This window comes from Pholis gunnellus, assembly GCF_910591455.1.
Source record: "Pholis gunnellus genome assembly, chromosome: 6".
NCBI lineage: Eukaryota > Metazoa > Chordata > Actinopteri > Perciformes > Pholidae > Pholis > Pholis gunnellus.
In genome coordinates this window covers 6951437-6964529 of record NC_136532.1, presented here as the reverse complement: position 1 = coordinate 6964529, position 13093 = coordinate 6951437, and the positions used below count along the sequence as shown (strand labels likewise).

Below are 13093 nucleotides of genomic sequence, written 5' to 3'. Positions count from 1 at the left end.
GTCAGCGAGTCACTTAAAGCAGAAGACACCTCCATTACAGATGTGAACTAACAGCAGCTAAATGAAACAGAAAAACAAGCAGCAAAAGTTAAAGTTGTAAGTTTGAGGTGTTCCACAGATTACAGAAAGGAGGCCGATATTCTTCACTGATGCTCGTCTTAAACCTTGTAAGCTTCAAAAAACACCTTCATGTCTGATAGCCAATTCATTTTCTCTTTTAACTCCACTAAGCCGCCGTTTTTCTTCTTCTTTCTCCCTCATCTCTGCAGCACCCGGGTGTCCTTCATTAGCAGCAGTGATCATAGCATTTGTCCCTTTTATTTCTCCACTATTAGTAAAATTAGGTCGATTCTCTTTGCATTTTGTAACCAACATAGACAATATTCTATATACATTTTAAAATAATGCTTTAGATTCTGACAGAATAAAGTTGTTTTGCCTGCAGCGAGCACTCCTTTGATCTACGATATACGGCTTTTGTGTACATTTGTCAATTTCAACCTAACCTTGTGCATGTATATCTACGAACTGATGATGCCTTTGAGAAATATTACCCATCATTATAGAAAACTGTATAATTTTAAGCTCTCTTATGGTGTGATTTGGGTTCTAATGATCAACTTCCTGCTCTCTTCTTAAATAAATGTATGTAGTTCTTATATTTAGTAAGATAGATCACTTTGTTAGATACACGCATCTATAACTACGCATTTAATACAACCGCCCAGAACTCAATTCTTCCTTAAAGATTATGTTTAGTTTATCAGGTCATTTTGGCAACTAAAGTTAAAGTGCTGTGGAATTAAACCAGATTATGTTTCAGAGAGAACATTTTGTCCACCTCATTTGTATTAATATGGGTAGACTAAATATCATTAATAGCATTCAATATCATGGAAAACAATTTGACCAAACTACAGCCTCTGAAATGACAATAAGGTTGAAGCAACACGTCTCTAAAACCTCCATGAAAGTAGAATTTACTGCATTTGTTTCAGCTAGTTTTACCAGAATAATAATAAAAACCTACATTAGAGTAGCTCACTTCTTGTGCCGTCCTTCCGTGCATCTTCCCATTGCAGGTGTTGCTAGAGGGGGGGCCACCACATCTGGGTGTGTCACCGTGTTGGCCAGAAGCGTGGTTGTTATGGTAACCAGACAGGAGGCCGTCCCCCGGCAGGAGCGTCTCCGCCCAGAGCCGACACACGCTGTCCTTACAGCAGGTGAGCAGGACGTTACACACCGCGCCTCTGTTAGGAGAGACGACGGAAGGATGTCAGCAATGATTTTCATCATCTAATGATAACGGATGGCAGAAACACCTTGAGTGAGATAAGCTGAAGTAAAAGGTCAGAAAGTGAAGATTAGAAAGAGTAGCAATGACACTGGTGACAAAGAAAATGTCTGAACCTTATCTCTTCTGATTACAGAATGTTTCACACTGGTTTACTTATTAAAAGGAAAATGTTAAAACAATTAGAATAGGTGGAATAAGGGACAATGGTTGATTATTGCAATCAATTATTGTCAGGCTGTTCTCTCTTCTGTCAGCTGAGGTCAAACTGAACAAACTGAGAAAATATATGAATCAAGGCCGCGGCGAGGCGGCTGTGAAATGTTGCCTTGACAGCGTCCGTACCGCGGCATGTATTTGCTGGTCTTCCTCCATGAGAAGCCAGTCACAGAGCGGGGATGGGCCAGGTAGACAAAGGAGAAGGCCAAGTCTCCCTGGAAACCGTCACTAGGCTCTGGAGGTGTGAAGAGTCTGGAAACGCCCAGCTTCCACTTAGTGGTGTTGTACCAGACCTTTACCAGGCAGTCATCCTGAGGAGGAGAGATATAATGGATACCACGCTGTTGAATGGGCTATTACAAGCTAGAGCCATCGGGTTGTAGGCTACAAACACTAAAGGAGGTACTGGTCAGTTGCTTTACAATTACTCTCAAGCTTACAGTGTTTGGCTGTATCAATGGAGGAAAGGCAAACATTAACTGTACACATAGACTTGTATCCACATAATACTATATACCGCTATAATACTGCTTCTCTGTCTGATTAATGTTGTGCATATGACATTAGAGGACTTTAAATCCTGCTTAAAGCTTGACTTACCCGACCAGCAGTAGCAAAGAATTCCCCATCAGGAGAGAACTTCATTAAGCTCACTTGAGATGCCATCCTTCAGACAAACAAAGATATGCATTAATATTTCCAGTACTTCTGTTTCTTTTCAGATATAAAATAGGTAGTAAATGATGCCAACTATTTAAGGCAGATTATAATACGTTGAAATGAATTCATTTCAACTAAATTCAAAGTCAGATGTACTACAGATATTGAAATATCAACAAAATATTAAGCTGGTTTTATTAAATTGCTCATTTAGCACATAACTAAAAATAGTGTATATAACAAGTTATCCAGTTTGAGTACATTTAAATAATAATAAAAAAGGCAAGCAACTCAATCCCCATGTTAGAGAGGTTTGTGTGCAGATTTTGTTGTAATCAGTTCTTACTTGCTCTGCCAGATGCACATCCAGGCAGAATGAGTCTCTCTCGTGGTGGTTTCTGTCTGCGTTCCCCCGTCCTCAGCTTCATCTTTCACTCCAGCAACATTAGACCATAACTGGAGGCTACTAGAGCCGGTTAAGAGCATGCTGCCTGGATACACAGAAACACATTCAAAGACATGTCTTGCATCCTATGAGGATATAATTGCATATATTGTTATTTACGTTACATTTAGAGAGAACTTTGTATTAAAGTACCTGTGGGGTGCCAGGCCAGGTTCCACACCATAGACTTTAATACAAACTGACCGGTCTTCTGCCATTGGCAGTTCAACTTCTGTACAAAAAAACAACAACATTAGTGTTAAAAAACTGTGACAGAGTAAGAAATAAATAATTGAGTCCCTTGAATCAGTAGTTACAACTGCATAACAAGAACCAACAGTGAAGTGGATCACATGAGAGCCACATGTGATCAGCAGCTGTAATACAGGCAACTTCTGCAATGAAAGAGGTACTAAGTCGTATTTAATCTTTCCATTCCTTATGACTACTCTAACAATAGAAGGCCATTCAACACAGACATTACAAACAACGTCTGCACCCAGTATAGAACAGGAGTAAACAGTCAAATGTGACAATGACTTCTTATCATATTTCAGGAAGAATGTGCATGCGTTTGAATTATTAGCTCTTCCCTGGTAACCTTTTAATACTCTGCTCCCATTTCAAATATCAAGAGAACGTTGTTGAAAGAGAAAGAAAACCTTGTTTTTCAGGATGATCTTAATACATGCATGACTGTGACCTGAAGATAACGTCGGCAACTCACAGTCAGTGAAGTGTCTTTTTGATCTGGATGCTGAACAGGCTCAAAGACGCACACAATGCTTCCATAGGAAGCTGCAATCTGTCAGCAGGAAAAAATGTTAAATATCAACACATGTTTTCTGATACAGTGAAAAGGTGTCACTAAAAACATATTTGCAAAAATCACAAATTACTCCGCATATTATATTCCAATTCTAAAACCAGCTAATTATTGTCATCAATTACATTTTATCTAAAACGACAAAATATACAAAAATACAACCTTTTCTTCCAAAATGAATGACGTTAAAGTTTTGAAATAGTATTAACTTTAAGATTTAGACAGTAAATAATGATTGTAGATCCTTATTCAAGACCCTGCTTGGGAGCATATAAACCATGACATGTGAATGAGTACCTGGAAAAAACATAAAAATACCTTGAGGATATAACAACCCAGTGTTTAGTCAACATTGACTTGTCTGCCCTATGCACACCTCCCGTTCATGCACTCGAAATGCTCGAGTGCTTTCCACGGGAGCCACAGTCACAATGTTAACAGACTGAATGGAGGAAATGTCTGCGGCAGTGAACACAACGAACAAGCTTAATAAGGTCAGGGTCTTGGATAAGACAAGCTTGTCTCTATTGGGGAAAATAATATGCCAACTGTCACTGAATGAATACAGTGAAAGGAGCGAGTCTCTCGCACACGCGCGCACACGTCTCAAAAAGTCATGGCATGATGATACATACAGAAGGAAGACATGTCCGTTTTTAGGACACAGTCCACATTCAATCAAAATATAACACATCTACGCTGTATAACATACACAGTATGTATGCAATATAAAGTATGAGACTTTATGTGCGCAGCAAAAAGGGAAAAAATGTGAGTTGCAAAAAACTGAATATCCTTCTTTTGTGTTATAATGACGACTATTCTTTGGTCAGATTTTCAGAACAACTCAGCTGAGATCTTGTGATTGTATTATGCTGCAAAAAACATCTTAAAACATCTTAAAGCTCCAGTAAACCGCTTCTGGTAGCTAGCAAATAGTAATGGAGTAGTTTTCAAAGGTTGATTTCATTTCTCTGATTCTTGGTGTTAGTGCAGGTTGCTCTCTCGCCTGTCTTCAAATTATTGCTCTGTATGCACGCTGTTAATAACGATAGATAAGCATTCAAATTGTGAGCAGGTCTCAGACAGTGTTTCGAAACAAAATAATTCATTGTACTTGAACTACATTTCTCTTAATAATAACATTAAGCAATGCAAACATTAACCTGCTGGAATGCAACATACAAATGTAGTGCAGAGGACCGATGCAGGTTGATGTTCTTCTCAGTGATTATGTTATGCTCCACTTTGAGTAATGTCCCACAATAATGTGGTCATATTTAATTTGGACTAATTATACCTTCAATGTAATGATTCATTTCATTGCAGTGGGTCATTAATGTTTACAAAATGTATCTGAAGTGCTGCTAACATACAGGTGTGCAGAACTAAGCGGTGTAAACTAATTGCAATGCAAATACCACAGCGTGAAGAGGTGGAACCGACTGAGCATGCTTAAAAGAGAATCTAGACCACGCTGGGGGCATGTGAGGTTACTTCTGACCCAACTGAATTGGATTAAACATCACATGACGTGAGGAGAATGGTGAAGGATTTGGTGTGCACATTTTCTCTCTCATTTTAATGAAATCTGGTGTTGCTCTCAGTTTTAAGAAGACTACCACCATCCCCAATTAAAAAATTAACTCAGAATTACAGTGGTGGGCTGGCAATAATGACTTCCGCCTTCAATAGATATATTTCCCTAAAAATAATCTCCCTCAGTCATTAATAATGACCCAGTAGAAGTCAGTGGCGGTGTATTTTCTCTCTACTTCTTATTTTGCTGTGTTCGGGACATTTTGGGGCGTTAGCAAACAGCCTGTGGACCCCGTGTGGGGATGTAACCCCCAGTCAATAAGCGGGGGGGGGGGGGGGGTTGGGGGGGGGGGTGCAGCCCGCTCTGATTCCCAGGTAGAACCTACGCCGCTTTGTGACGCCCTTCAGCGCACCGAGGCGGGAGAGGGGTTGTTACATCGCAGGATGTTTTAATGTGCTTCTGTTTGTATGCGTTTCTCCCGTCAGTCTCTCCGCTGTGTCAGTGACTGAGCTGAGAACCGGACACCCAGCAGGATGAAGCGTGCCTTGGGCTGCATTCATTCATAATCCAGCACCTTCCCACAGGTTTGTGAGGAGGTGCGGATGTGTTTATCTGTGCTTTAGAACGTCACTGCCGTGATACAATCAGAAGGTGACGTTTCATTCTTCTGATTCACGGCTTTGTTCTCTCTCTCTCTCTCTCTCTCTCTCTCTCTCTCTCTCTCTCTCTCTCTCTCTCTCTCTCTCTCTCTCGTTGAGCTGGAGAGGTGTTATGTATCATATAGTAATTATAAATGTATGAAGATGTTGTAATACTGGATTTCTCCTTTTTATTTGATTGCAGCACCGTTACTCAGTAACTAAGGAATCGTGAATACAGTGACTGTAGCTTCCATTAAAAAAGACAAACAGCACTATATCAAGCTTGAGTAAGTATGTGATATAGTCGTAACTTTCTCCTTGTACACAATGCCACGGATATTAAAACAATACAAGCTAGATGGTATAATCAGTATTAAAAACAAACTCGGCAGAGATTTAGCGCAGACGCTGCATTCAGATCTGATTTTTACGGCATCACTCTATAAAAGGTAAAGGTCCAGAGCTCCAGCAGAAACTAGTCAAAGAACCCAAAGCAGCTCGAGCTCGGCTATCAGCAGGTCAACTAGCGTCAGCAAGTTTTGAATCTTGGCCAAGATGATGCAGCGGCTTGGAGCCCAAAACTTCCCCCGCGGGACAATAAAGTATATCTTATCTTATCACCTCAATCTACCTGAATCAGCAGTTCTACATTTACACTAATCCTGTAGCAAACTGAAAGTCTAATACACAAACGTACTCGGTACCAAAGCTCAATAAGAAACCACTAAACATTAATGCAGATCTGTCCCAGATATAAATTACAAAAACAACAAATCTTTTGTTTGTGGCAACCCTTGAACCCATTTCGGGGTCATTAAAGGGATTATCAGTGGCATTACATCAGCAGTGTGCCTGCTGTACAACTACTGGCTCTACAGGGTGAATTTCTTTCTCACTGGAAGTTGATGAGAGGAAGCGAAAGTTCATTAAAACAGACTTTGACTGAAAACATGAACTGTGAACACTTAAGAGAGCCTGCCACTACACTAATGTGCCCGGCAAAACAAAGATACAATCTAAAACTAAATCTGAGAACAGAGTCCTGGACATTTATAGCAGCGTTTGGGCGAGATTCATCAGATCGATACGATTCTGCTGACGCTGTGAACTGAGCCCGACTATCACACATTCCCCCCCGCTTGTGTGGTCATTCAAATAAAACGAGGCAAAAAGGAAGGAGAACTGTACGTCATTGTGCAGTTTGATCTCTTTCAAACCAATGGATGGCATTAAAAGGTTGGGCATGAATTAGATTATGTATTATACGCAGATCCTTCATTGTCTGTATGTGGTGGCAACATTTTCTGTAGCAAATTCTTTATCTCCCATTGATCTACAATACAATTAAATATTGTTTTTATTTTCATTTGAATATACCTTCCCAGTGATAACATACACATTCATTTAAACTGCAATGTTTGTGCTCAACAAAAATGGACTGGTATTCCAGTCTGAGAGAACACCACTCCATTACTCTTACCTGTCCACCCTGCAGTGAGCAGTCGACGCAGCAGACCTGGATGTTGCCATGTTTGGCCCCTGGGATGATCTGCAGTCGCTCAAAGTCACTGCCCAAAATCACCACGTCACAACCTGACGCATAGGCCTATCGGGAGACAGGGAGGGGAGAGAGCGAGAGATGAAGAGGACATTCTGATCCACGCAGAAACGATTGCATGAGGGGGGGGTCACTTTAGGGTCACTTGTCCTGGAGCCGGCATGGCCGCATCAAGCAACCGACGTACGACAGCGCTGGAGCACGAGCAGATAAGATTAGAATTCAATGCTCTATTTCTGCGGCTCTCAGAGGGAGATCTCCACATGAGCTGTGATTCACCGTGACTCTGTCTCCTTCACAAGAGGACGGGCGAACAGAAATAGGCCTATTGATCCACTCTCTGAATAGCATCGCGGCAGTATCTCACAGAGTTGCCGTTGAGATCACAGAGTGCAAAAGCAGTCAGCGGTGTGCCTTTGTATTCCTGACACGCAGTCCTAAGACCTTCAGGACGTCCTGCAGTACAGAGATGTGCTTCTGCACTTTTAAGCATGACCTAAAAATAATACATCAGTTAACATCGCACAGTGAAATAGGCTACATTATAATGCAGTTAGCATTGACAAAATAAAGCATCTGATCAAGCTACCACATCCCTATCTGTTATAGGTATGTTGGAGGGAACTCTTTGAGGCCTTTGTGGGACAAAGAGAAGGAAGAAAGTAACGCAGAACATAAATTGCAACTTGGCAAAAGCCTCGGTCTGAACACAGAAATCGAGGTGCTCCTAATCATTCCATCCACAGCTGATCACGAGTGTCTGTAGTCCGGCCCTCTGCTCTGCACTCTGGGGGTGGAGAATGTGACGGTGCAGAAAGCAAATACGAAATATTGAGCAACATTTGATTTGAGATTTTTAACTGGCTTATGTCTTTCACAATTGAGCAGTGCTTATGGAATAGTTAAGACTCACTAGCACGAGCACAAATAACACCGCTGGTGTGAATGCTTATGATAAAGTGGATCTATATGTAATATTGATGTGATATTGAGATCATTATACATATAATGATGCCTCTCATATTTAATTTCTACAATCTGGCTTCAATTCATCGACACACCATCTGTGTCACCAATTTCCCGTCTCCATAGTGTTCGTGCGTATGGGTCAGAGTTTCCGTACAGGTGTGCACATTCTCCTGTCAAGTTTGTTTTGTTTTTATAGATCAAAACTTTTGTGTGGGAAGTAGGGTTTGCCTCTTTCAGGCCCTCAGCCTCCCTACCCAGCGAGTTAATCCTAGGTTGTCTCCTGCAGTGCTTTACAATGGAGGTGTGCTACCTCGCCTGACAGAAAGACACCTACATCTAGGGAAAAGGAGCAGACCTTATATTTCACACAGAAAATGCCATGTTTAATGAGTGTAGCTACTGTTTAGGCTGTCATCTACTCAGCCAAGGCTCAACCCAGAAGCAAAGCAGAAGCAATTCAAGATCGTGTGCATGATCACCAAGCAGAAAGGGGCACTGACATTTTCATCCAGCTCAATCTTTCAAATTCACTGTTAATTTTAACAATGCTGTTGCTGTTTTTAAGACCAAAAAAAAAAGAAAAACATTTCATGCCAATACATTACTCATATAACCGACATTAAACATATTGATGCATCCAGTGCCACATACTACACCACACTTGTGATCCTCAACAACACCATTTTGAGAATAATTGTCATGCAAAGTTAGCAGTGAGTAAGAGTAATGAGAACTAATGAGAGCTTTTTGTTGTTCACAACAAAAAAACTGCCACATAAAGAAAAATATTTATTTCTAGAGTGATAGTTCTGAAGTGTAAAATGTTTCTTTAAAAAGGTATGAAACAGGGATACTGAACATTCTTGGCCCGGGGGCAACTTTTGCAAAATGACATGAGGCCAGGGGCCAGTAAGTAACATCCAGGGCTTAGCCTGGACCTCTGTCGCGAGGATCCTCCCCTGGCACTTTTTAATAAACAAGGCAAGTTACTTATTTTGATGCTCTTTTTTTTTTTTTGTTCTTTAAACCTTATTGACAATAAAAGTAAAAAATAAATTCCCAATGTAAATCTATTTATTCTCATTGTGTATTAGGAATACAGCCACCTGTAGAGCCGGAAATATCTTACCGTGAATGGCACATTGTTGACGCTCCCTACAGAGAAACAATTGTCTCCGGGGTTGACAGCTCCTGTGAGGACCTGATGGAGATTCATGACTCTTATTTATAGTTCCCTTGTGTTCCTTTCCGCTCTCTCCCTTCTCAGAACGCCCTCCCACTCCAGGTGAGATTCACAGGAAACCATGGGAAGGACGTGTTCATCGTCGCCTGTAGCCTGTGATTTCACTTCAGTGTCTCTACAGGATTGCTCTACGGAAGAGGAGGAGTGCAGAGACAAAAACAGAGAATGTTTTGGTTCAGTGCGCGTCCTGTCTAGAGCATATTACTATATATACACGATATTGACTACAAATTGATTCAACACTCAGCATGTGGGATGTTATTAAGGAGGATGACCTGCATATTGTTTCTGTTGAATTATATTGTGGGCATACAGAGCATCAAGTGTTCCTTAACCTTTTCTGCACTAGTCAAAAACTGCATGAAATTTGCCTCACAGTGGGACCATTGCATGAAAACATACTGGTAGTATTGAGAGAGGACTCGCTGCAAATAAGCATCAAACCTATTCGGCACACAGACAGCTGAAAATGGCGTCAAAGCTCACTTGATCTAGGTTGCTTATCTTAAAACCCGTGTCAGCTGGTTATCATCAAGGGTTCTTTCACTGAGAATCAAACGTAGTCAGCTTCTTTATTGACAAACTAATTAGTATGTATAGGAAATGGAATCAGGTAGAAAACAGCAAAGGTAAATATGAGGGAGGGCTTACAGGGAGCTTAAAAAAAACCCACAGGATCTAGGACAAGCAAGGCGATGCTATAGTAGCCGATGATGCATGAGTTCAGTGTTGCATAATCCCTGGAGGTCAAGAATTTCTAGCAGCTTTTGTTCACTGCCCAGGTGGAAACAATTGTCATGGGTATTCAATAAAGACTGCAATAGCTAGACTAATTTAGCCAAGTCATTATAATTTTAGATTATATACATTTTTAGAATGTTTTGAGTGGGTATCAACAGATAGCACCAGCATTGTCTTAAGAAACATATACTACAAGCATAGTATTTCACATCCGTTTGCTGGCAGCAATGCAAGTCCGATAGACATGAAAAGGCCATTATTAAAAGGGTGCAGAGCAGGTGTCTGTGAGCCAAGTGACTCGCCACCAGTCTTACTCACTGACACCTTTATTTCACTTCAGGTCCAGTCAGTCTCCTTTGTTTTAGAACTTGTTTGACAGGGTTCGTCCACTGAACTTTGTTGCAAGAAGAGATGCATCGATACTGATACGGTTATCGCCCCAATAATGACTTAAGTAGCTGTTTCTTATCGTTTTTAGAAAGTTAAGAAAGCAAAGCTTAAGTAAAGCGTGTTGTAAGCTTACACATAAAAGTATCTTCCCAGTCACTTCCACACAGTGAGGCATCCCGCTTATTAATTAAACACTGGTATCGGATCGGAACCGGTATAGGCCGATGTCCTAAGCACATTATCGCATGGAGGGACAGGTGAGTCACCTGACGTACACAAAATAAAACAATCCACATCACGTCTCCAGAAGCCTTCCTGGCGTACTGCTGGCTAGCTATACCACTTTTGGGGCGCAAGGTACATAACTTGTCATCATTTCAAACGTTACATCACAGTATAATATCTTTCCAACAAGTGGGAAACTGTCAAAATGTGGTCTGCGACATGAATACAAAGTGCAGCATTACATTTGGGATAGTTTATGACAGGAGAACATGTGAGTTGTGTTCTCCGTGCTGCGGAGACTCACGTGATAGCGTATCACACGCCAGCACTCAAAACACACCGATTGACACCACGTCTGACTAACTCTGTGACACCCGTAGGGATCAAACAAACAGCTGCTTAAGTGTCGCGTTGATTTTAAGCAAACACTTCATACATTAGCTAACGCTAACTACCCGTGTTTTCAGTCGTCGAATCCTGACGCTAACTTAGCTGTCAAGTTTAGCTAACGATGATAGTTTGTAACATAAACACCGTAACACGAGCAGTGTTAGAGACAGTAATGCTCTACTTACCTCGTGTAGCTACCTTGTAACATGTCCTGTAGATACAGCGATAACAGATATCCCTAAAAAGCTCCTGTCTCTGATGAATGTAGCTCTCCAATGTTAAACGTTACGTCTCCTTGGTTAGCAGGCGTTAGCGCCTACTAGCTTGTGGAGCTCTCTTTTAGCGAGCTCGTGAGCTAGACGGTTAGCCGCTACGTTAGGTCACTTATGGCACACACGCAGCGCCTGACAACCTCTGCTCGCAAAGACGAGTAGCTTTATAAACACTTCTCAAAGTGCTAACCACACGAAGGAGCCGACATCGCCCCGAGGTTAGCAAATAAAACGCTTCCAAAGGAGAAGCTTTTCCTTATGTTGAAGATGTGTCATGATTATGACCGCTTCGCTGCAATGCATTGTGGTCCTTGTAGTTGCATTGTGACATCAGCGCGAGGCCTACAGGCTTGCAGTGAACGCGTCAGGTGCGGCTGCGTTGCACTTTATTTGCAGTAGCCTATGTGGATGAGGAGGACTTTGCCCAACCTACCTAAGGCTACCTTGCTCTAATACATAATTACAGTGTGAAAATGTGGAGAAATATAAATCCTAGACTACTTTAACAGTGACCTTAAAGGGGTGAACATATCTTTTTGCAACCACCATTTAACTCAAGATGAGCAACCAGCACATGTGAACTAAGTAAACGCAGATCTGTTGGGATGCATAAACTGATTACACCTGCTATATAAACAATGGTTGTACTTAGGTAAACATGTGACCACACCCACCAGTGATATCATGGTGAACTGACACACCCTAAAGGTACATTGTTGCATCGCCACAGTGAGAAGTCAGCATCTATCAATGTGTCTAGTATTTCACTGCAAAATAAAAACATCCCTCTCATAGCTGCATTCACAGTGTGTGACATACAATTTAAATGTGTCTGATGATTTGTAGATACAAGGGTTTGTTTATCATCCTATATACATGTACAATGTTTCTGTGTCAGCAGGCTCTCTTAACTTCTTGTTTTGGTCCAAGACATTTTGGGCACTGCTGGACCACCACTAACGCTATGAGTTAAACCTCTAACTTTCTTAGTGTTGTTCAATTATATTCCACAACGTTTGGTCATCAGATGTAACTTCAATCTAAATATATCTTTTAATCGCCATTCTTGTGTGAGATGAGGGACAGATTTGTGGTGGGAAGTGAGAGGTCCTTGCATTACGCCTATAGAGAACCACAGGGTGTCACTGTTGCTCAATACTCTGGACTCCAGTTTCCTCTGACCACTCACAATGGTTGAACTGGACTATATTCTAGTCTATATCTTATGATCAGGTGTTGTTTTAGTTAATTCCTGAACATATAGCTTTTTCCTACATTCAAGCCTATATAAATATGTGGAATTATTACTTTATTGGTCAAATATAATATAATGAATGGCTGTTATTAAGTGAAAGATGGCTCTAAGTCTAGCAAATATGGTCAAACTCCTTAATTGCAATATGACAATTAATGAGCACAGAACATACACAGTGTAAGATATAATATTGGCTACATAATATTTAGCCTCCAGCTCACTTCTTAATTTCTACTTGCACATATTTCTGCACATTCTGCCCTAGCTCCACTGTTGATGGGCAAAACACTGTTGAATGGGGAAATGAATGAGGAGGGTGTGGGGGTGTGGAAGGCTTCTTACTCGATTGACGCATGAGGAGATAAACGGGACAGACAGTCTGAATAATTAAAATGGCTGACATGTCAGTGACATTAGGGAAGGTT

The 13093-nt window shown here is 41.1% G+C and overlaps 1 protein-coding gene across 3 annotated transcripts in view; it reads right to left on the bottom strand.

Annotated features, from left to right (window-relative positions):
* dmxl1 (Dmx like 1) overlaps positions 1-11653 on the bottom strand; it is a 51936-nt gene extending 40283 nt beyond the window's left edge. For 2 of the 3 annotated variants that reach the window (XM_079161324.1, XM_079161325.1), the window contains exons 1-9: positions 11327-11653; positions 9282-9523; positions 7106-7231; positions 3346-3423; positions 2772-2850; positions 2520-2664; positions 2114-2180; positions 1640-1824; positions 1031-1250 (exon numbers count right to left, since the gene is read on the bottom strand). In XM_079161324.1, the coding sequence (XP_079017450.1) occupies positions 1031-1250; positions 1640-1824; positions 2114-2180; positions 2520-2664; positions 2772-2850; positions 3346-3423; positions 7106-7231; positions 9282-9368 (987 nt within the window). In that variant the 5' untranslated portion in view covers positions 9369-9523; positions 11327-11653. The remainder of the gene's footprint in view (positions 1-1030; positions 1251-1639; positions 1825-2113; positions 2181-2519; positions 2665-2771; positions 2851-3345; positions 3424-7105; positions 7232-9281; positions 9524-11326) is intronic. The other variant, XM_079161326.1, reaches the window with a different exon arrangement.
* Between the last annotated feature and the right edge of the window lie 1440 nt (positions 11654-13093).